Source organism: Nuphar pumila, chromosome 9, assembly GCF_984573655.1.
Source record: "Nuphar pumila chromosome 9, dmNupPumi1.hap1.1, whole genome shotgun sequence".
Taxonomy (NCBI): Eukaryota; Viridiplantae; Streptophyta; class Magnoliopsida; order Nymphaeales; family Nymphaeaceae; genus Nuphar; species Nuphar pumila.
The window spans coordinates 127,255,390-127,279,266 of NC_143257.1; the positions used below are offsets into that span (position 1 = coordinate 127,255,390).

The window sequence follows — 23,877 nt, forward strand, 5'->3', positions numbered from 1 at the left end:
CATATGAGATTTACTAGGATTTTGCATGAATCGGCGAAGCACATGAACAAAAAATAGAATATCTGGGCTAGGAATGGTCAGATATATCAGACGCCCAACAAGTCCTTTGTGTATGATGAAGGATTTTTCAGCAACTCTCCTTCAAAAGCACTTAAGTGGAGATGTTGTTTCATGGGGAAATCAAATGATTTCTCTCTTACGAGGGTAAAGAGAGAGTAGTCGGGTTTAAATTGAACAAATCTATAATTTGTGAGAGCACAAGAAAAATTTTCAAACCAATTTATTGGTGCCTATTTTAGACCTTTCAAGACCTTGTCCAATTTACGCACCAAGACTACCTTTGTCTATCTAATCCTTGAGGCATCTCCATATATACCTCTTCATGTAGATCTAAATGTAAGAATGCATTATGGTGGTCCATCTAACATAAAAACCAGTTTCTTGCATCTGCTATGGCAAGAAGGGTCCTGACAGAGATTAATTTAGCCACAAAGTCAAACGTCTCATGATAATCAAGGCCCTCTTGTTGAGAAAAACCCTTTGCCACTAATATTTTTTTTGTCTCTCTATGGATTCATCAGATTTATATTTGATCTTATAAAACTATTTACAATCAATTGGCTTAACACCATTCGGTAACTTGGTGACAGTCCATGTATTGTTATCCTCAAAAGCACGTATTTCAGAATCCATTGCTTCTCTCCAGGAAGACTCTTTTATGGCTTTGTTGAAAGTAACTGGTTCAAGATTTGAAATGACAACAAGAAATGCTTTATGAAAAAGAGAGAATTTTTTAAATGTCACAAAATTCACTAATGAGAACTTGGTACCTTTTGGAGCACCTTGCATCTAGACATTCATTTGATCATATGAGGAGCTAATGGAGGAGCGGTAAAAATCTTTTAACAAACTGGAAGGTTTTCTCATCCTTATTAAACGTGTAGTGATTTCAAGATTTGGACTTCGGAGGTCACTAGTGCATGGTAGAAATTCGGGTGGATCTGAATTTAAATTGTTAGGGGCTACAATTTCTTGATCTGGGTGAAGTTGAAGATCACTATCTTGGTTGGGTTCATGATTTGATTCAAGAAAATGTTCTATATCATGGTTGATTGGCATTGGCAACACCACGATGGAATCAATCTTATTTATCAAATGAAATGGAAATACATTTTCATGAAAAATGACATCTCTTGATGAAAACAAAACATGATTCTCTAAGTCACAAACTCTGTATGCCTTTTGGCCAATTGGATAACAAAATAAACACATTTCTTGGCTCTAGTGTCAAATTTATTTTATGATCCAGATTGGTAGCATAACAGAGTCATCCAAAAATCCGAAGATGAGAAACTAATGATTTTTTTTTTGAATAGATGCTCAAAAGGAGATTGACCATTTAGACGAGGAGTGGGTGTTCTATTAATCAAATAAGTTGCAGTTATAACATATTCTCCCAAGAACTTAAGAGGTAATTTGGCTTGGAATCGTAAGGCTCGGGGAACCTGTTTCAAATACCCTCTCCTGTTGAGGAGTAGCAACACAATTATGTTGTCGAACAACTCCATTCTTATCAAAAAATTATTGCATATCATGAGAGAAAAATTCAATTTCATTATCAAATCTCATGCTTTTAACTTGAGTTTGGTATTGGGTTTGAATCATTCGAAAGAAAGATTGCAACAAATATTTTGTCTCATGTTTGTGCCTCATGAAATAAACCCATGTACACCTAGTATAATCGTCTAGAATAGTTAAGAAATAATGTGCTCTAAAGAGTGAATCTTTGAAATGACTTTCCCAAATATCATAATGAATAAGATCAAATGGATTCATAGTTGAAATTTCAGTTGAAGGAAAAGAAAGTCTAACTTATTTTGCCTTAGGTCAAACGTCACATTGGCATGAATTTTTAAATTGAATACTAGAATCAAATTCATTAAATAACTTCATGAGAGAAATAGATGGATGATCGAGTCGCCAATGCCATAGGTCAAATATGGGATGTTGAGCTGGCTGATGGAGATGAAAATTAAAGATAATACAATCATCATTTTTCCTCACCCGCTCCAATCATATATAATCTTAGATGCAAGGTCCTAGATGACATAAGAATAGGAAAAAGAATGTAACTAAACAATTTAGTGCCTTAGTCAATTGACTAACAGAGAGCAAGTTGAACTTAAAAGATGGAACACACAAAACATTATCAATTTTGATATTTGGAAACATTCTAACAGATTCTTGACTTTGAACATTAGCAGAACTTCCATTTGGAAGTTTAACAGGAGAGATTTGTGGATTGAAGGAAACATCAAAAAGTGACGAAGATGAAGGTGACATATGTTCACTTAAGCCTGAATCCACAATCCAGGGCATTGTGTACGAGGATTGAGAGGAAGTTGACAGACCTGCAAAGTTGGCTATGGGAGACTTAGCTGCGATTGCAGTTGATGGTATTCTTCCATTGTGAACTTGGGAACTTAAACACCTGGACTGACTATCACCACTTGTTTTATATGGTATTGGTTCGACTCGAGCAGCAGCATTTGCAGCAACATTGTGGTGTCTATGACCAGGAGGATAACCATGCAATTTACAGCATTTCTCTTTTGCATGTCTTGTCATGTGACAATAAGAGCCAAGAGGGTCTGTTCTGGCGAAGAGACTTGTTTTTTCTCAGATCTGGACCGGAGTAAGATTGCACTGTTGATGATCAGACTGTGTGGATGAGTTGTGACGAGCCTTACGGTGTTGCTCTTCTTGCTAAATTAGAGAGTAAACTTTAACAATAGATGAAAGAGGATCCATAAGAATGATTTGACCACTTACCGTAATGTAATTGTAAGTCATTAAGGCCCATCAGAAATTGCATTATATTTTCTCTTTGTTGTTGTTGGCCTAAGGTTTTCATAGCACAACAAGTGCAAGTGGGAATGGAAGAATATGAAGCAAGTTTATCCCAGTACCCTTTAATCTTAGTGAAGTAGGCTGCAATTGATCACATGGATTCTTGTTGGAGTCGGCTAATGGATCTTCAAATAAGGAAGATCCTAGGAGCCAAGCTTTGAGAGAAGCATTCCCTGAGGTCTGTCCACACTTCTCTCTGACGAACTGGCTGGCAGGGACCTCTCTCCGGCGTTTGTGCATGGGTTTGTCCTCTTGATGCCATTCTTCGGCAGCGAGTAGCGGACCGGTTAGGACTGGAGGCTCTCTCTGCCACGTGGAGCGACCAGGGACATCCCGGAGTGTGGACCTCAGTCCGATTTTGCTGGATCCGATGCTCGTGGTGGTGGGTGGGTGCGACCTCCTTTGGCACCGAGGCGTGAAGTATGCTTAGAGGCACGAGGGGATGGGCAAACATGTGGAGCTGCTTGAGTTCAAGGGAGCACAAGACGGGTTCTTCACCACTAGGGGTGTCAACCGAGTGGGTTTGGTTTGGACCCAGATGAAAGCTGGACCCGATTTTTGGTTATTGTAGCTGAGTCATGCGGCACTCGGTTCGTTTCCCTACTCTCTCTCTCATCATCACCATGGGCTTTTGTATTTATCTAAAATAAGTAGGAATGAGATCCTTCGCCTATAGATAATAGAGACATCTAGGTGGTTTTTTTTGCACAGAATCGTTAGTTTTGGGCTATTTCAATTATTTTGTTCAACTTTTCTTGGACAATTGTTAAAGATTGCCCTAGTTTGGCAGCTTTCCATGTAAATCCTGTTTGGGTTTACATAACTCTGCATTTGTCTAAAAAGAGATTTAAGCTCTCAATCCGACACTTTACAAAAAGTGATATGCTTTTAAGTAGGTGAACCACATCTTAATTAGGCTGATAACTTTGGAAGTATCAATTAACAAGAAGCTCGCATAATTTGAGATGGTCGCCATAGATGAACCGTTCAATCAAATGACTGGATGCTTAAACAAACTATAAGAGATAATCAACATGAATTATCTAACAGAAATAAGTTTTGAATCATATGACTGCAATGTGTATGAAAGATCTACGGTGCCAAAGGGGAGGATGAATGCAGGAATCGAGATAAAGTCAGGATGGATAATGATTTGTTAATCACCCAAAAGTATATATATATATATATATGTATATATATATATATATATATATATATATATATATATAGAGAGAGAGAGAGAGAGAGAGAGAGAGAGAGAGTAATGATCTTGTTCTGCCCTGTTAGGCTCCTTTAAAAAGCAGTCTTTTTGTATTTTTTTCTCACATCTAACATCTTAGATGTGATTTGTAGGTTTTGTTTAGTGGAAACTGACTTTTGGATCACCAGAATCTAATATGTATACAGTTTTTTCTGGTAATCCAAAATCAATGATCATGAAGGCATCATTTTTCGGTCAAAAAAACATGATCTAAGAGTCAATTTTCACTAAATCGAGCATGCTAAACACATCTAACATTTCAGATCTATCATAAAACAGTTCAAACTATGGGGCCTAACGGTGCAGGTCGAGAAAAGAGGGCCTAACGGGGCAGAACCAAAAAAGGTCTAATATGTTCACACACACACACACACACACACACATATATATATATATATATATATAACATGTAATTTGTCTATCCTCTTTAGTTTGAGTATGTTCTTGGTATGAACCGCTTCTGCAGAATTTTTCCCCCTTTAATTATCCAATTTTGTAAATGTGTGTTTATCATCATTTATTAACTACAAAACATGCACTGGATCAGATTTTTTTTTTTCATTAAGTTCTTGTTGAAATGTAGCCCATTGATTTTTACAGTTTTTTAAAGACATAAGAAATTCCTCATCTAATATATGTGCATCACTAAATAAATAACCGAAAAAAAAAATCACATTTGTAGTGTAGATCATCAAAGAGTAATGTGGTCCAAATCTTCTGTTTGCAAGCGATGTAGTTTAATTGGCTTCCTGGGGGCAAGGGGTTAAATCCACGGTCAGGACAGCGACCCTAAGTATGGCAGGAAAAGCCAGCACAGCTAGGTCTTCGATCCTCGGGTGGTTTCTCAGCGTAAACATAAAAAAGAAAAACCAACTAATCCACATAAATTACTCTTTTAAGCTTAACTTGTTTGGATTGAATTTATCATACCTTGTTTGTTACCATTCGGTCTTTGGTCTTATGAAGCCTATTTTAAAAGGTTTAGTAAGGGTGTTTTAATCATTCAAGAGTTTTGAACCGTGCACTCTCTTATGTCACAAAGATACGACCTCATGCACGACACGAGTTTATGACGTGAATTGGTAATTTTTTTTTTTTGAAAAATAGGATGAGACGAGTAGGCGACGTAGGTTTTTAAAATTTCGGTCAATAAAAAATAACGTTATATCGAGACATGATAGAAACTATGAATTATATTAAGAATAATGCTGCACGTGTCAGCATGTTTATGGAGACACGTACGTTACGTTTGGCCGTATATAAAGGAGAGGTATTTTGATTAATTAGTAGGGCAAATTTAAATTTCTCTGCCGCTGATCTATAAAAAGCAAAAGAGAAAAAGCCCTCACTCGTTTGGTTGTTTGCGGTTTGCATCCAAGTGGGACCCACACGAAGAAGAGGTTAAATAAAGCGTGCCAGCATTACTTTGGGTCACACACACCGCCAACGAACACAAACACCTTCAACTTCCCACTCAAACCGCCTCGCGGATCCCTCCTAATAAACAGAAAAAACTAAAACATAAAAATAAAAACGTCCCAATTTCTAAATAATTATCGGTATTATATAAAATAAATTTTCTTTTACCCCTCAATATTTTAGAAATTTCTTGAGGACACCTTTTTATTTCTGTTTTGCTTTTCACAGCCATAGCGTGTGCGTTACTTGTATCCCTTCTTCATCTTTTTCCTACATCTATCACCTTAATTTCCAATATCAATTTAGACAATCAAAATGATATCATGACACAAATAATTAAATGACCTTGTTTAACACTTTTGCTTAGATAATTGAATATAGTGATGCTCGCATTCGTACGATGTGTCCTAGGAGCTGGACTCGAGCTTACCCGAATGCACCGTGCTCGATCCGTTGGATTCAACTACTAGCTGGACTGAGCTTGTTGATCACCAAATCCCAGGATCTATATTTTGACTTGCGTAATGCAAAACTTTATTGCACAAGAAAACAAGTGAAATTATATGCAATTTGAAGTTGAACATAAAGAGGAACTTGTCTAAACAAGACACGACTAGATCTCAATGTGAACTTGGGCACAACTATTGCATTGTTTGAAGTTTTGACATAGAGTTAGATCACTTAGGTCCAGTCAAGGTCCGATATGATGTTCGATGCCAACCGATGTGATGTGCTCTGCTCATAAAAAAAAACTTAGCTAGGAAAATCTCTTTCTAAATTGACCAAATTTGTTTTTTTTTTATTAAGAAAATTTTGGTTAAAATATTCACATATAAAATTTGAAAACATTAGATATCAAAGTTAGAACATAAAAATAGATAAATTATAAAGAAAAATGTAAACATATAAAAAGATTGAAAATGTGTTATTATCGTATTAATATAGTGAATGCTTGAAAAACAAGTGATAATTTTATATTACCATATCATTGCGACACAATGCCAGCCATAGGTGGAAGTTATGGGAGGCGTGTGGATGTAATCTCGAATTAAAACCATATATGGGAAACTTTTCGTAATGTTTTAGATAGTGAGTGGTCGTTAAAAAATTTGGAAGACTAAAAGGAGAAATAAAAAAAAAGAAACTAAATCGACAAATTGACCAGCGAAACTCGGATCATTGTTTTTTTTTCCTCAAAAAATTTGTTTTGCCTCTGTAGAGTTCCCGGCTTAACGTTTTCCTCCCAGGTCCTCGGAAGGCTTGCAAAGAGATTTCCCGACTCAATTTCCGCCGGAATCATATTCCCGGAAATCCAAGCAGAGGCCGGAATTTTCACTCCCTTCTAATTTCCGATTCATCGCAGCCTGAGGAGGAGGCGGAGGCGCCCGTTGATGAGCCGTTTCCCGTCGGTTTTGGCGGGAACGGCGCGAAGTGAGGAGGATTCCGTTTATTCGACTTTCCGATCAGGTACGCGTTTTCGGTTGTCTGGAATTTCCAATCAGAGGGGATTTTTTGAGGTGCCAGAGATTCTGTTTCTTCCGAGATCGAATTTGAAAACTTTGAGCTAGAAATTTCGGATATCGGAACCAGACCGTGTTTTTTACGTGAAATTTTACGTTTTTTGTGTGGAGTTCATGAAGCCATTTAGGTTTTCAAGTCGTTCTATGCGTTGGGTTTGAATTTGAACGTTTTGAGCTAGGATTGCCGTAAAAAATGTGCATAAAAGTGTAATTTTTGTGGCTTTTTCATGTTTTATTGGTTGTGATTTTTTTAGGTCATTTTTATAGAAAATAGTGCAGAAGATCGATACCATTGAGGCGTAAATGAGTTTGCAGTCGACAAGGAGGAGGGAAATATTTAGGGTTTCCAAAAAAGTTTCATCTTCTCGCTTTCTTTTTCTTTTTGTTCTTTGAGTCCATAAGTGAAGTTTTTGCATTGAAATTCGTCGGAAATTCAGTGGGGACAGTTTGAAGGTTTTGTTCCGAAAGGCGTAATGAAAATTCTTATAGAAGTTCATTCCTCATTACTAATGGAATCGAAATTCCCTCTGGATTTATCAGAATATCTTTTCAATGTGGACACGAGTCCATTATGAATGGTTCAAAAGTACGCAAGGCAATATAAATGGTTTTATTAGCGATCCTTTAAAACGGATTTTTAAATATAAATGGTCTTATTAGCGATCCTTTAAAACTATTTTTTTTCTCCTTTTAGTGGAATTCAGATGAAGTTGCTATTTGAATTTGATGTGACTGACCTGAAATTGATGACTCTTTTGTTTTTCTCTTTTTTGTTTCAGTACATTTTAACTGAACAGCGGCTGGTCGATGTTTGATCGCTGAGATATAGGAACAACAAAATTCATTCTAGGGCATGGATTTAGAAACTCCTACAGACTCCTTGACAAAATGTGGTAGTTGCAGTTGTAGTTATTCTGTTGGTAGCAGTGAATGGCATCGCTCTGTAAAGAGGAAGGTTGAACAGATAGAGGAATTGCCAGGTCGTAGAGGAGATTTGATGGATGATCCTGGTTTTTTTTCAGTTGCTCGGGTTGAGATAGAGAATGAGTGCATGGCTTTGAGAGAAACGGTTAACAGCCAGCAGCAATCAATTCAGGAACTTTACGTTGAGTTGGAAGAAGAAAGGAATGCATCATCTACTGCTGCAAATGAGGCCATGTCGATGATCTTGCGCCTGCAGAGAGAGAAGGCTGAGATTCAGATGGAAGCACGGCAGTTTAAGCGGATTGCAGAAGAGAAAATGGCTCATGATCAGCAGGAGCTGTTGGCCATGGAGGAATTGTTGTATAAGAAAGAGCAGATCATACAGTCACTAAATTGTGAGGTACAGGCTTGCAAGCATAGGTTGATGAGTTTTGGGTTTGATCAATTTGATTTTGAGGATGTTAAGTTGAGTGAAGGTTCTTTCAGAGGTCGGTATAATCGAACTACGAGTATGGGGGAGAAGTGGGAAAATACAGATTGGCAAGAACCCGAAGAATCAAATAGGTATATGTATTCAGAGGATACTCCTTCAGGCCGTGGGCAGAAACCTAATCCCTTTGAGTATCCTCCTTTAAGATGCAGCTTGAATGGGATTCAAGAGTATCAAGAATATGATGATCCATCAGACCTCGAGAAATATGCTTCAGGTGAAACTCCTTGTAACCGGGAGCAACTTCAGAATCTGGAGTACAGGATTTACCAACTGGAGCAATTGGATGACAAATGCAATAATGGAAAGAATCTTCGTGAGAAAGGAGCATTCAGTCCTTCTCCTCGAAGATCAAGACATGCTAGAACCTTCTCTGCAGATAGCACCAGCACCTATTCCTGTTTGATCAAGGAAGCACGCCAAGAATGTATTGTGGAAAACATTTCTATATCAGGTCCAGGTGGGAACTCAAAAAGGGCTGAGGAGTATTCTGAGGACTATAAGTATTATAGGAATTGGGGTAATGCATCTGATTTTGCTGATGATACTAGTGATAGAATATATACTATTGATTCTATTCATGGTGCACCTGGTTCTAGGCAAACGTTTGTGGATGAAAATGGAAGTTGGGTGGGGGAACCACTTCCGCAAAGAAACAAGGCTGAGAATACTATTTGTTACATGGCTGATGGGAGCTTTCGGACTCTGCGACCTGATGATGGTGCTTTTGGTTCTAAAGCCCGGTTTGGGAAACCTGATGAATATATAGCCACCCCTAGAGGTTCATTGAACAGGATCGATATGGGAGATGGGGATGTTAAAAAGCTGTATTTGAGGCTTCAGGCACTTGAGGCCGACAGGGAGTCAATGAGGCAAGCAATTATGTCCATGCAGACAGATAAAGCTCAACTAATATTGCTAAAAGAGATAGCTCAGCAGCTATGTAAAGAGCTAACACCGGAAAAGAAGATAGTGAAGAAGCCATCCTCAACTGGAAAATTTTCATTTATGTCTGTGTTGAAGGTAACTTTATTAGTTTTTATTTTTTAATTTATTTCATCTCCATTGATAGTTTGCTGAAGATATGCATTATTCAACTTTTTTTTTTCGCTCATCATCACTGCAATTGTTTTTTTGTGGAATACATTTTTTTCCCTTTCTCAATTGTTTCAAACATTTGATTTGTCTAATGCCACCTCTTTACCTCTGATGACTTTCTCCAGTTCTCCTCTTGGGTTAGTGTTCAAGTACATGGAGTTGGAAAATATACTGACAGTTGACATCTACATGTTTTGTATGGAAGTAAATGTATCACATTTTGGGATCTTAATTTCTAGCCTCAACATGTGGACTATAAAGTTCAAAGGACCTGCATATTTACATGTGCATCTTGGTACCTGTTTTGGGGTAGATCAGTTAGAGTGATTACCCAATCTTACCTTCCAGAATATGATAATATCAGGGGGGCTTAATCCTCCTGCTTCTTCTATAAAAAACAAGGAATATGCTAAGATCTGGAGCGGCTTGTTAAACCATTGAAGTTCATTCTTTTGGTTTTTAGTTTTGCCAGGTCCTGCACGTTACTTTACACCATCATCCTGGTTATTATGCTGGTGTATCACTACTGCCATTGCGTGCATTTCCTTTCATTATTTTGGTTTGTGTTTGAAACACCTGGAATTGTGTAGCTGTATTTTTATGAAGTTTTAATTAGCTTCTTTTTTCTTCCTCCCTTTCTATTTTTTTCCTTTCTATTAAAAAAGAAGAAGAAACTGTTATCCTTTTTTGTCCTTGCAACAACCTTTGATTCATGTTCGAGTATGTGTGACACAATTGGAGCTCTGAAAATTGTTGTTTTTCTTTTCACTTCTGTTTATGGTTTTATGCTTATAGATATTGAATATTATACCAACGGGGGCTCCGTGTGGTTGGTAGGAGCTGTTAGTGCACGTCTCCCTGTGGTGGGACGTTGCAGTTTCAAAAACCCCAGTGGTACGATTGAACAATAACTGGTGGGGGTCTGCCTAACCCCAGCTTGCCTTTCCAGAAAAAAAATATTGAATATTATGCCTTCTAGGACTTTTTGATAGCGTGCTTACTCTTTCTTTTATTCTGCCTTTTGATTTTCAGTGTATTGTGTCATTTATTTTTCGTAGAAAGAAATCACGGAAAACCAAGTAAGTAATGATTCATTGGTTTATTTACTTTATTGAAACTCATATGCTACCAGGTGGTTACAATGTTTCCTTCTCTTTTCAGATACCCATTTGGTCCAATGGGAGACAATGCAGGTCTCCTGTTACTTTTAGATAGGTCCCCACAGTTTAGACGCTGGAGATGCATCACAAGAGCAAAAGCATAAAGGAATACTTCATGTTGTTTTGAAATTCTGATGACGCGTTATGGTTGGTGAAAGGTTATACGTTCAAAAGTTATGGTTGGTGAAAGGTTATACGTTCAAAAGTTACAGTTGGTCAAGGGTTGACGTTCAAACACAAAGCTACAGTTCTGATTTGATTGTTTTAGCATCCTGGCTTTGCATCTTTTGTGAGGGTTAATGATTTTTTCATGGTGATAATGAAAATAAGAAGATTATGTACATTTGAAAATGTCATTTGTATATTTTCCTTCTGACAGTCTGGAGAAATTTCTCAAATGTATGAATTCATGTTTTCTTCATGTGTATTCAGCCTTTCAAGCTTGTTCACATGATTCCAGTGAAGCAGTGCTTAGGGGTGAACAGTTTCTATGAAAAGAATGTGTAAATCATCTTTGATTGTAGGGGTTTCACCAACTTGTGTAGACTGATTTCTAGTAAGCAGTTGCTATTTCCGTATCTTTTATTTTAATTTTTCATGACTATGCTAGCGAACATGAATCCACATTTTGAAAGAATTGATACAATGTATACATGCATCTTTTTTATGTATGTTTTAATTTTTTTACCTTTTTTTAGGATAATATTGGTGAACCCAACCATGTGCTATATTTGTAGCCTCTAGAAGACAGGAAAAGCGTTGGTTAGGCCATGCATGTTAATCATCTGACTTGATTGATGTTCTATAATGCTATTATGTGTTAAAGTTTCTTTTTTGTCATTAATTTATCTTCGATGGTTAAGAACTCAAAGCATCCATCTGGTTTTGTCTTGTATGTGCTGGATTGACCCAATGTGATTACTATTTATGGAAATCTGATTCACATAATACAGATTGAGGCAAACCAGTCTTCGCCTTGTTCAGAAACCTGAAGATAATTGAGGGAACACCACGGCTAAATTGAGAGAGCTATTCTATTCATTTTTCTTTGTTTTTTGAGAGGGGAGTGCGCAGGGGGTTAGGGAGGGTGATAGAAATGCAGAGCCAAGAACGGATTGTGGCTGGAAGAGGGAGATAGAGCTATAGTTGATTTATTGACGTCGGTTTTCTGTGTAGCCTGTGTAAACTACTCCGTTGAATGACAGAGCGAGGATACCATTTTCAACAGAAATTTTGAGCAGCATCTCGTTATGGATGATGGTGAGAAAATTATAACAGCAACCATACACATTGTAGTTACTAAATCACCCGAGGCACAAGCATACAACTGTGGGGCTGGAGGACAAATGGCTCTGCATGATCTACACAAGTTAATGACTTAAGCCTGACTTGGAAAGAACAAGTTCAGATCGTGTTACTTGAGTCTTGGGGTCAGGTTGTTGAGTCATAGGGTGTTCTGAAAAGTTCTTCACTTGGTTTTGGAGACAGAGAATTCAATAGATATGTTTGTGATATTGCAAAGATTCACTTGTACATGTGATAATGTTTTCCCTAACGATGATGCTTGATAGATGCTTTATTTGCCAATATTTTTTACAATTTACAAGTTCATGCAATATATTGTTCCATGACATCTTTGAAGAGATAATAGATGTAGCTGTTGGAATGACAAATTGGTGATTCTGTAGTTGTCACTCCCTCTACTTTGACGCATGATGTAGTGAAGTTGGTGCAAAACGCAATTAGGATCCATGTAACTGAGATGAGTTGCCTAAATCAGTCATTGACAGGCCAAACATATGGTCTGCAGGTTTTGCGAACGGCCCCATTAGCAAGTTTAGTTATGACTTGGATCACTTACCCAAGTTAAAGAGTTGGCTAGGTTTAAAAGCCGATCACATTCAGGGTTAGTTGCCTGAGTCTGGACTCAGGCTGTTGAGTTTTTTAACATCACTTTCTAGGGTTCTATATCTAATTCGATACTTGGCTTTGCATTAACACACAGATTTTGCTTATCATGGTGCGAATATGAAGTTTTTTCCCGTGGGCATGATGCTTGATAGATGCTTTGTTTTCTGAATTTCTTTAGCTATAGATATACAGAACTTTTTCTTGAATCAGTTGGTAGGGGTGTGACTTAGGAGAACTAAATATGCTTATGCCTAATTGTTGTCATTGATTTGAGGGTGCTTTTGAATTGCTGGGCGCCCGAGCGGGGACAGACCAGCGGTCTTGGCTGGGACTGCTTTGCTTCTGCCCCTTTACATTTGAAAAATGGTGCGAGGGTTGCAACTCACAGTTCCCTGTTGTCCAGTGAATCAAACGCACCATCAAGGTGCATGAAAATATTCAGAGTGAAATATCGTGGTGATGATGGTGTTATTGCTGATGTCTTCTTGGAGCGTCCCTGCTTCAGGCCCACCCTCTTTGCCTAGATGAAACAATATTATATAACTCTTGACCATAGTCACAAATCTCTTTCTCAGGAAAATCTCAGCAACTAGTGTTATTTTAAAAAATCAAGTTGAAAAAATCTTGAAAATATATAGTTCATATAGTAATAATGTAAAAATATTGCAAAAACCACCTATTGCATTAATAATGAGTTAAAATTGCATACAATTGTGATATTATATATATATATATATATAATATCATGTTATTTTGTGTATTATATAAGCCACCTAAAATATCAAATTAAAAAGTTGATATTTTCAAAATATCGTTGATATTTAGGACATGGTTCTTGATCCTACCAGGTCAAAATCTTATGCACTTGCTGATATTTATAAAGCATACCCATAGCTTTCTGTCATATGAAGCAATCTATATAAAACAGCTTTACCGACACACGTGAAAATGTGCAGTGTGAAATTCAAGAAGAAGAAGAAGAAGAAGAAGAAGAGTTTATGGGGGTGGGGGTCGTCGAATGAGACCACTTACTAGGCTCATTTTACAAGTTTGAGCAAGCTCTTACGAGCTGAACATGAGCCACTGGGTTTATTTCCCAGCCCTTATAAGTTGACGTTTGGAAACTACCAGCTGGGATGGGAGTTTATGCATGTGGGGAAGGAATTGAGACCGTTTCTCTTTGCAGTTTGCACCAAATCCTGGATTTGGTAACTGCAACTCTAGAACCCAGCTGCCGCTTTTCTAAATGCTTTAACTTCCCTCAACTCCCAGTTTCCAAACAAAACCATAATAGAGAAAATGTAAATCTCTTACACTGCCAGGACAGCGACTACTGCAGGCGAAGTCAACACTCTGTTAAATATAAAAAAAAAAGTGTGCTTAAAATTTTGACATTGACATGGAATGAAGCATGATAAGTAGGGCAGACAAAGCCGTTTAGGTCTCCCGTTCCGTTCTCACACAAAACCACGATTAGGTTTTTTTTGAGACAAAAATCAAAGGATGCGTTTGAATCTTTCGGATCTCAGACCAGAGATCTGTAGATATAATATCGTGGATCTCTAGTCCAACCAATGTTAACAGTATCGGTGTGTATCGAGCTTGAATCGGCTATTTTTTTAATAAATGTAAAAAAAATGCCAAAAAATATTTTTAAAATTTATTTTAAAGGTTTTAACATGTGTCACGTTATGATTTTTGGACCCGATACAGAACGATTCACTTGAGAATGGGTACGATTCAGGGCCCATACCGATACTGACAACATTGAGTCCAACCCTTCCTGTTGAAATAGAAATCTACAAATTTGGGGACTTTTTAAGATAAATGAAAATTTCAAATTCTTTGGACTTGAGATCTCTTGTTTGAAAGAGAGTCAGATCAAGGTGTGGGGTTTGTGCCTTGATCTGCGTGTCCATGGATCTTTCAAATCTAAGGCAGTCAAACACCTCATAAAAGAACCAAGGACACCCGTGCTATGTAAGAAGGACACGCCATTTTTTGGGTGTGTCCCTGGTGACACGAGTAGACACACCGACACAGAAATGGCATGTATAGATACAATTGTAATATATTTAATATTATTTTGATAAAAAATTATTTTTAATATTTAAAATAAAAAAAATAGTTTTTTATTGATTTAAAATTCAAAAATTGTCCTTTTTTTTTTTTTGAAAGAAAAAAAATTGTGTCCTATTTCCCCCAAAATTTGGAACTTGCGAGTTGATCTCGCATCACATGTCCTCATGTCAACGTATCTTTGTGACATAGCACGTGTGTAGCCACTTACGTGCTTCAAATACCTTATTACTTCATTCCTAACAAAAAAAAAAAAACTTCTTAATTCTCTCCAACTTGAGACCTGGTGACAATATCATGATAATTTCAAAAACTAAAACAAAAAAAAATGGCATCATTTTTCAACAGTTTCAATTTTTAATGTTTAAAATATATCAATACAAATTATACGATTAACAAATCATAACATCTTCATTTTTATTGAAATATCATTGAGATACATACCTTTTTATTCGTAAAATCCTGAAAGATGTCCATTTTTAGTTTATTGCATATGTTTAATTTTATATTATGTATTTTTATTATGTGTAAAGCTGTTTATCCTTTGAGTGTCCTTTCTCAATAAAAGTGAGAGGGAATAAAAGTTTTATAGAAATCGAAAAATTGCCCCGTCACTATAGAGTCACTTGGCACGGAGGCAGCCCTTAACTCGGTGACCATTTCATCAACTAGGGGAACAATACAAACTGATCGGGTATGATAGGATACCGGATTTGAATCCGAATGTTATTTTGGGTATGGGTTTTTACAAAGGTTCTCACTGTCACGGATTCAGATCTGCCTAACTGGACTATTCTTGGATTCTGATCATATTTGAATCACTATATTAGGTCGGATCTAATTTGGATACGGATCAAAATTTGATCTGATTGGCTCTTTTTTTTTTCTCTTTAATATATATAAAGACCTTTCTTTTAATGGTTTCCTTACTGGATCCCATAATTACCACATATTTTGGATCCGAATGGAATCCTACCTCACTGGATATGGTTCGGATCCAGACTCAGATTCAGGTCTACTGTGCTTGTTTCGGATATGGAATCGGAACTATCATGATCAGGCTCGAATCTGATCCGTTTGCGCCCTCTGCCAATTACCATCTTCTCCCTTCCCTCATTCTGTCGTTGACTAGCTAGCTTAAATGCTTGAACGTGTTCTTTATGGAAATAAATAAGGGTAGTATGATACTTTCCAACGCCAAGCGCTAAAACCTCGCTCTCGTGTGCTTCACTTCCTCTCTCTCTCTCTCTCTCTCCGACGGAGCTGTTTGTTTTCGTTCGGAGAGAGTCGTCGCGCCTCTTCTTCATCTCCTCCGTTTCTTCGTCTCCTTCGTCGTCTTATCCGCCCGAATTCTGATCTTCTCTGCTGTCTCCGTTTGCCTGAATCAAAGGTATGGACTTCCTTCTCTTCTTGGTTTTTTTTGTCCCGCCCATTTTTCCCATCCATTTTGGTCATGTATTAAAGAATCTCATCGGTTTAATTTTCTCCTTTCGTCGATCGATTTTTAGGGTTTCCTGGAATCAGAAACAATACTTTTAAAGGTTTTTGGATGCAAACAACAAACGATTGAACGGTTTCTAGGGTTTTTTACCTGGTGAAGTTTGCAGAGATGATTTCTACTTCTTAGGTTTATTCAATTGTAGGATTTGTTTCTTTGGACTAAGACAAGGCAGGGGTTCAATGTGCATCGCTCAATCGCTAGGGTTTTCTTTTATTTTAACTACTTCTTGTGAATTTGCTTTTTATTTTCTTGTGTTTCTTCTGATGGGAGATGTGCTTATTTCTGTGAAAGTTAGGACTTTTTTAATCTTTTGCTGAACTATTTTTGGTATTTTTCGTTGACAGGAGTGTTGATTTCTTTCCTGCAGTAGGCAAGATGTCGCGGAAGGGGTTAATGGAGCAGGACCTGGGTAAGCTTGATGTGAAAAAATTACATCCGCTCTCGCCTGAAGTAATTTCGCGTCAAGCTACGATCAACATAGGTCGGTGTCTGCTTTGGTGTTCCGTGCTTGTGTATTGAAATGTATTTGGCATGAAGTATCAGTTTAGAGAACTACTGATTGGATTAACTTGATTGTTTATGATAGATTAGTGTATTGATCAACTTACTGTTTATTTTTATTATTATGATATGTCTTTGTTGACGATTCACATGGTGAGTTTTGTTATATAGTTTTCGTTTGGGATGGTATGTTGGAATTTATCTATGTTTTGCCTTCTAAACTGAAGGGGATAACAGTACTATTTTGTTTGTTGACAATTGTTTCTAGGTTACTGAACCATATTGTTGATCTGATTCTCGTCCAATAAGTAATTTGGCTTCTCAGAGTTTTTTTTTGAGGATGACTCTTTTCCATGAAGTCTCATGGTTGCTAAGAATGCCTCTTCACATCGACTTTCCAAAATACAATTAATTAGTTGTTAAGTTTTTCTGATAACTTTGTCTTAAAAATACTGTTCTTTTTCATGCCCTCAGCCTTTACAGCGTGCCCTCTGCATCATGGTCATTTATCACATTGTACCTGTGATGAACTTGTCTTATTAAATGGCATCTCTTGAAGCTACTTTGCACGTAAAACTATTACCGAGTCACTTGAAGTACTGTAAATTTGTTTACTTGAAGTGTAGAGGTTGTTGATCTATAAACAGTAGAAATTGGAAAAGCTGTTGATTGTCATTTGGATGCCTTTCAGTCTTTGTCATAGTCCTGAATGTAGCCCATTTTTTTCTTATGAAAATTTTGTTTGTTAGTTTCATGCTTTTCGTAGTTATGTTCCCATCAAATTGTGCCTGTGTTGAGTCTTCGTTAATTCTATTGTCAGGTACAATTGGGCATGTGGCACATGGGAAGTCTACTGTTGTTAAAGCAATATCTGGTGTGCAGGTGATATGCTCCCCTAAGTGCAAATCTTTTGTATCTTTTTTCTGCTTTTCTCCTTTTCATCAGTAATTTTTCTGGTTGATTCATTAGTATTCTTGGAAGTATTCTTTGAGATCATGAGAAGAATTTACAGGGCTGATTTTTTTTCTTGTTCATTCCTTATGAAGCCATTTATACATGAACCTGTCTAGCTTTATATCTATGGGGTAAGACTTCCCCAACCACCCGAAAAGAAAAGGAGAAGATACTTTAATCACAGTTTTTTTCTTTTCCCCTTCCTGATGATTTCATCTAACAATTGCCATAGTTTGAAAACTTGCCAAGTCAACTCGATGACTGGGCTCAACTCGGCCTATTTTGGAGCATTTGCACAAGGCTGGGCCAAGTCAGCTGAGTTTTCATATGACTCGGCCACGACTCAGCTGAGTCAACTTATGACTCTCCCAAGTCATATATGTGTGTATGTTTTATATAATGGGTACATGTTGACATAGTAAAACATTCATATAAGAACTTCATGTATTCATGTGTGTCATAAAACTTACACATGTGTGTTTATTATACATATATATATGTAATTAGCTATATATCTATAAATATAAAAGTTATCATAACCCAGCTGTCACCTAGTTGACCTGGCTCGAGTCTATGCTTGCTGAGTTGATTCCTGAGTCTCTGGGTTTACCTTCAAAGGATGACTTTAAAAAGTTTTACCTTAAAGTTCACTTATCTCATTTCTCAATATGAATATGGATTTTGAAAAAGATGCTCTCTCTATTGCTAAAATTAAAAAGAGTTACATGTTTGAAGTCATTCCTTGTCAGTTGTTTTTGGTGTATCTGCTGATTTTGGAATTGCTGTCTTTAGACTGTTCGCTTTAAGAATGAACTTGAGCGTAATATCACCATTAAGCTGGGGTATGCTAATGCCAAGATATACAAATGTGAAGATGAGCGCTGCCCTCGGCCAATGTGCTATAAGTATGTTATTCAAGGGGTCTTTCCTTTCGTCATATTATTTTGGTATCTGCATGGCATAACTTCCTATTTGATTTCCTATACAGGGCTTATGGAAGTGGGAAGGAAGACAGTCCTTTATGTGATGTTCTTGGATTCGAGAATTGTAGGATGAAGCTTTTGAGGCATGTTTCATTTGTGGACTGTCCTGTAGGTTCATTTATCTGATCTCTTATTTGGACAAAGCATTTTCTGGTATTCCTGTTAGCAATCCAGCTGTGAATCTGTATTTTGTTTCTTTTTATACACCTATTTTTGTTGGTGTTTGAGGCATTTGCATGACTTTTGGCCACATAGCATATGCCATTGAAATTCAACTACTTTTATAAACTTTTCCAGATGATAGGTTTTGATATTAAGAACCTTCTCATGATCTGGAATTGGTTTTGTTTTCTTTCACCTTGGCTTGTTTAAGTCATTCATAAAATTACTAAAACATGAGATTGAAAACAATTTGAAAAATGATTAGCATTGACCAAACACTCCAACTTACCTCACATTGCCAATCAATTGTGCCCATCAGTTTTTATATGCAAATCAGTTGTAATCCTTATTTCATATGATCAATTTAATCCCGTTAGACCATCTTTGGTCTTATTTTCGTGACTCTCAGTACATAAGTGATTCTTCCACCCTCTTGAGTTCTGTCTTTCAAATTAGTGAAAGTGACTCCAACAATAATTGAAGGTCATCCAAATCGAATCATGTTTCCTTGTTCTCTTATGAGCTCTTGATTGGTAATGATACTTCAATTTATTTCTGATCAAATCATCAGCTCAGAATTGGTTGTCTGTGCCTACTTACTTAATGGTTGGCAAACCCGTGACTCCGACTCAGATCGCCTGACCCCTGACTCGCAGGTCATCCGGTGGACTCAGTAGCTCGGGCGGGTTAGGACCTAATTTTTTTAGTGTTTTTTAATTAAACTTTAATTTTTTAAATATTGAATATAACACTATGTTTTCTACAACGTGAATACAAATAATCAAACTCCAAGCAGAAAATTCACTAAATCAAAGCATCAAAGAATAGAAACTACAAAATATTTGCATAAAAAATAAAATAAGCTTTGTAGCTGCACATACATAAGAATAACAATGAAATGAAACAAGTAAAAAATGAACAAGTATACTAGTAATCACTACCTTTCTAAGTTCTAAATCATAAAATTCAATTAATGCATATCATAACAGAATAAACTAATAAAGAAGCATACCTGAAATTTTTAATTTTCAAATTTCAACCTGTTGCAAGCATCATTTTGTAATATTTTGGCACTAATAGAAACTATAAACTGGGCAAAAAATTCACAATTTATCTGCAATCTTCAAAAGGTAAAAAATCCTAAAAATTATAGGGAAACCCCACACTTGTACCATGTTTGTGTGTGTAGTGTGGGATTGTGTGGACAACAAAATAAACCCCCAATAGTGTTCATTGTGCACACTGCAATATAGGGAAAGTGGGAAACCCTCATCAGTCTGGACAAAAAAAAAGAAGAAATCTATGGCCCCCAAGGCCACAACAGAGACAAGGCAAAGAGAGTGAGAAGGCTTCCTCGGCTCGTGGAGAAAGAGAGAGAGGGCCTCCTCGGCACGCCTCAGAGAGAGAGAGAGAGAGAGAGAGAGAGAGAGAGAGAGAGAGAGAGAGAGAGAGAGAGAGAGAGAGAGAGAGAGAGGTCGCCGGCAGTTGCCTAGGGTTCGAGAAGGGTCGAGAGAGAATGATAAGGGTCAACTGTCGATCCTTTCAGACCTGAATTGGCGACTCGCTGAGTCAGCCGATTCCCAGACGATTCAAGCCCGATCCTGGTTAAAACAGGATTGGCCTGAATTGGCAGCCCAATTAGTGGCCCATCCGATCCGACTCGGGTGATTCCCAAGTCGGATCGCCAGGTTTGCTAACTATGACTTAATGCAATTTTCAATTTATCTGGTTTATTATGTACTTGTCTTCTCATGATCTTCTATCTACTGGTTGAAATTTTCATTTTCGCAAGGACCCCTTAGATGCTAAAGAGCATTAATCCTTCAGCTTGCTTAACCTGTTTGTGTCACTTATTACTATCTGAGCTAGGTTGGCATTGTGTATTATAACTTATGGGCTTGAAACATCAGTGTATCAAGTATGTAGTGTGCAAGCTGGAGGACATATGGAGTATGGATGCATCATGTGATTCATTGATCGCATATTATGACCTAAGATTGAGGTTGTTAAGCTTGCAACATAATCTATCCTTAGCTCTCATTTTCGAAGCGAGAGTTTTCCAATGGTCTCTAGCTGTGATGGCTGTTGTGCTTATTTGCTAGGCTGCCCAAATACTGCTATTCATGAATAGGAATTTTGGATGATATAGGCCTTATAACTCCAGGATAAGATTTGTTCAGTCAAGACCTAAAATAGAGAACCAACTACCAAGTAATGATTGTAACTTTCCATTTGAGCTGCACATCTTAATGAAAATGTTGGGAAATATCTCCGTGTCTTATTTTCTGTTGCCATTGAAGCCATTTAATTTCATTACTCCCTACATTTTCTTAATTTTTGAGTCTTCTGTTTATTATTTATTTCAATTATCAGCAATTATGCATTTGAATTTGACATAAGCATCATTTTCGCATGAGATACTTTCATGATAGGCCAGCTCAGTGTTGAAATCCTTCTAGGAGAACATACTGATGATGTTTTCAACCTACCCTTTGTGGTTCTAAGTTCTTTTAATAATTATTTTTTTCTATACATGACAGGGACATGATATTCTTATGGCTACAATGCTTAACGGGGCTGCCATCATGGATGGAGCATTGCTTCTAATTGCAAGCAATGAAAGCTGTCCTCAACCCCAGACTTCTGAGCATCTTGCTGCTGTTGAAATTATGCGTCTCCAGCACATTATCATTCTACAAAACAAAATTGATCTTGTACAAGAAAGTGTGTCTATGAATCAGTATGAAGCAATCCAGAAGTTTATCCAGGTCAGTTATCTTGTATAATGTCAAAGGCTGCCGCCTTTTAAAGGCATTTTTTTTTCTTTCTAATTTTGGGATGGGGTTAGGACCAAACTGTAAGCTTCTCTCTTGAATCTGCAGGGCACTGTTGCAGATGGAGCACCTGTTGTGCCTATATCTGCACAACTGAAATACAACATCGATGTGGTTTGTGAGTACATAGTGAAAAAAATCCCAATCCCTGAGAGGAACTTCGTTTCACCACCAAATATGATTGTGATCCGGTCATTTGATGTGAATAAGCCTGGGTCTGAAGTTGATGAAATAAAAGGAGGGGTTGCTGGTGGAAGCATTCTAAGGGTACATCTACTTCCATGAATTCAAGCTTGAGTGGAGTGTTGTGATCAAGTGAGGGTTTCACTTGTTTTTTTCAGCTCTCGATTAGTGCCTATAACTGTTTTAAAACCTTTTAACTGTATTTTTCTTTTTAAAGTTCAAATTTTGCTGTCCCAAAATTTGGACCTGGAGAGATCTTATCATCAATCAATAACGTTAGTTTTCACTGACTATGCGGCTTGTTACCGAGCAGCTGTGGAGACAAGTTTGCCTAACAAATTTGATTGCTAGAGCTTCTATGAACTGAGGATGAAATTTTGGGCTTCACTGATATGTATGCCGACCTGATGCATGCCAGGGGTGGTGGCTCTTTTAGTTTCTTTCAACTTGCTGCTTATTTTGACATTTTCTATAAGCCACGTTTATGTTATGTTGCAGGGGGTTTTAAAAGTGAACCAGTATATTGAAGTTCGTCCAGGGATAGTAGTGAAAGATGAAAATGGAAATATGAGATGTACGCCTATATACTCCAGAATAGTTTCATTGTATGCTGAGCAGAATGAGCTGCAGTTTGCTGTTCCAGGTGGCCTTATTGGAGTTGGCACCACAATGGACCCCACATTAACACGCGCTGATAGGTTGGTTGGGCAGGTTCTTGGGGAGGTCGGATCCCTCCCTGAAGTTTATGTGGAGCTTGAGGTAAGGGCACTTTGAAGATACCTTTGAGTTTCCTTGTCCTGAAGTTTCAAGTAATTTCTAAAATCCTGTAAAATCATGCTGAAATTTCAGTGTTGCTTCCCATAATCTTCTAAAGCTCTTGCCACAATTGCATCTGAATTTTTTTTGAAGAATATTTCATCTGGAAATTTTAACATGCTAGAAGGAAAAAACCTCTGGTTTAAACTGCTTATCTGTTTTCTTCACTTGTTTGGGGTGTTAGACATTAGAATATGTGCCTTGGTGATTAATCATGGTTTCCAGATAGTGTTTGTGGTTTTATTGATTTCTGAGGTTGATCTCTCCTGGATACGTTTCAAGGTAAACTTCTTCCTTCTCCGGCGGTTGCTGGGAGTCAGGACAAAGGGCTCGGAGAAGCAAGGGAAGGTGGCCAAGCTGGCTAAGGGTGAGATTCTAATGCTCAACATTGGTTCCATGTCTACTGGTGCTCGTGTAATTGCCGTGAAGAATGATCTTGCCAAGTTACTGCTCACGGCACCTGTCTGCACCAGCAAAGGTGAGAAGGTGGCCCTAAGCCGGCGTGTAGAGAAGCACTGGCGCCTTATTGGCTGGGGCCAAATCCAGGCCGGCCTTACACTCGACGTCCCTGCTTGCCCCATCTAAAAAATAAAGTTAAAACCACGAAGTTTCGTTCATCTATTTACAGAGAAGAGTAGAGATGTGGGCTGGCAGAGAACTGCTGGGAACAATTTTTGTGAGGTGGAGGAGAAAACCTGGCTTAATTTTCTTGCGACATGTTATGTGCTTGCGCGAAAGTCTTTTTCTTCATTGGTATGAGTTGAGATTGTTGTATTCTTTATATTTTGATTTTAGTATTGTTAGAGAATTTGTGTGCTTATCATCTAATGATGTTTCTACGAGTTGCACTGGTCGTGCTTGCAGAGGGAATTTGAAAGTTGCTGGAAACTTCATGTAGTGGTGGGCATTGGGTCTGGCAGACTAAGCCGACCAACCCACCTTCATCCAGGTTTGGTCAGGGTTTCATGGCCCATTTTTTTATTGGGCTCTTTTTTTATTTTTGTTCTTTTGCTTTAAAGGGCCTTGTGTTGCGATGTTGGTTTGGGTTTCTTACTTTCCACAGTTGCCTGCAATCGGCTGCAGGTAGACACCTTTTTTCCTTCTTTTAACCTGCAAGTCCTCGATTGTTATACCACCTAGCCGATTAGCAAAGGTTTGTGTTTGTTCTTTT

The 23,877-nt window shown here is 37.6% G+C and overlaps 2 protein-coding genes across 3 annotated transcripts; both read left to right on the plus strand.

The window, feature by feature from the left end:
• The first annotated feature begins 6,791 nt into the window (after positions 1-6,791).
• LOC149829384 (myosin-binding protein (Protein of unknown function, DUF593)) lies at positions 6,792-11,360 on the plus strand. Its single transcript, XM_090017361.1, has 4 exons — positions 6,792-7,057; positions 7,890-9,547; positions 10,655-10,701; positions 10,784-11,360. The coding sequence occupies exons 2-4, from the start codon at positions 7,964-7,966 to the stop codon at positions 10,884-10,886; spliced, it is 1,734 nt and encodes a 577-aa protein (XP_089873487.1). The 5' UTR covers positions 6,792-7,057; positions 7,890-7,963; the 3' UTR covers positions 10,887-11,360.
• Positions 11,361-16,033: 4,673 nt separating this feature from the next.
• LOC149829385 (eukaryotic translation initiation factor 2 subunit gamma-like) lies at positions 16,034-23,554 on the plus strand. Of its 2 annotated transcripts, none has more exons than XM_090017362.1 (9): positions 16,034-16,162; positions 16,618-16,754; positions 17,595-17,656; positions 18,521-18,633; positions 18,717-18,819; positions 21,414-21,641; positions 21,756-21,974; positions 22,389-22,649; positions 22,989-23,554. In XM_090017362.1, exons 2-9 carry the CDS (start codon positions 16,649-16,651, stop codon positions 23,289-23,291), a joined length of 1,395 nt encoding a protein of 464 aa, XP_089873488.1. In that variant the 5' UTR covers positions 16,034-16,162; positions 16,618-16,648; the 3' UTR covers positions 23,292-23,554. The 2 variants fall into 2 exon arrangements, with proteins under 2 accessions (XP_089873488.1, XP_089873489.1); XM_090017363.1 differs by having other exon boundaries at positions 16,041-16,162; positions 16,641-16,754.
• Positions 23,555-23,877: the final 323 nt, after the last annotated feature.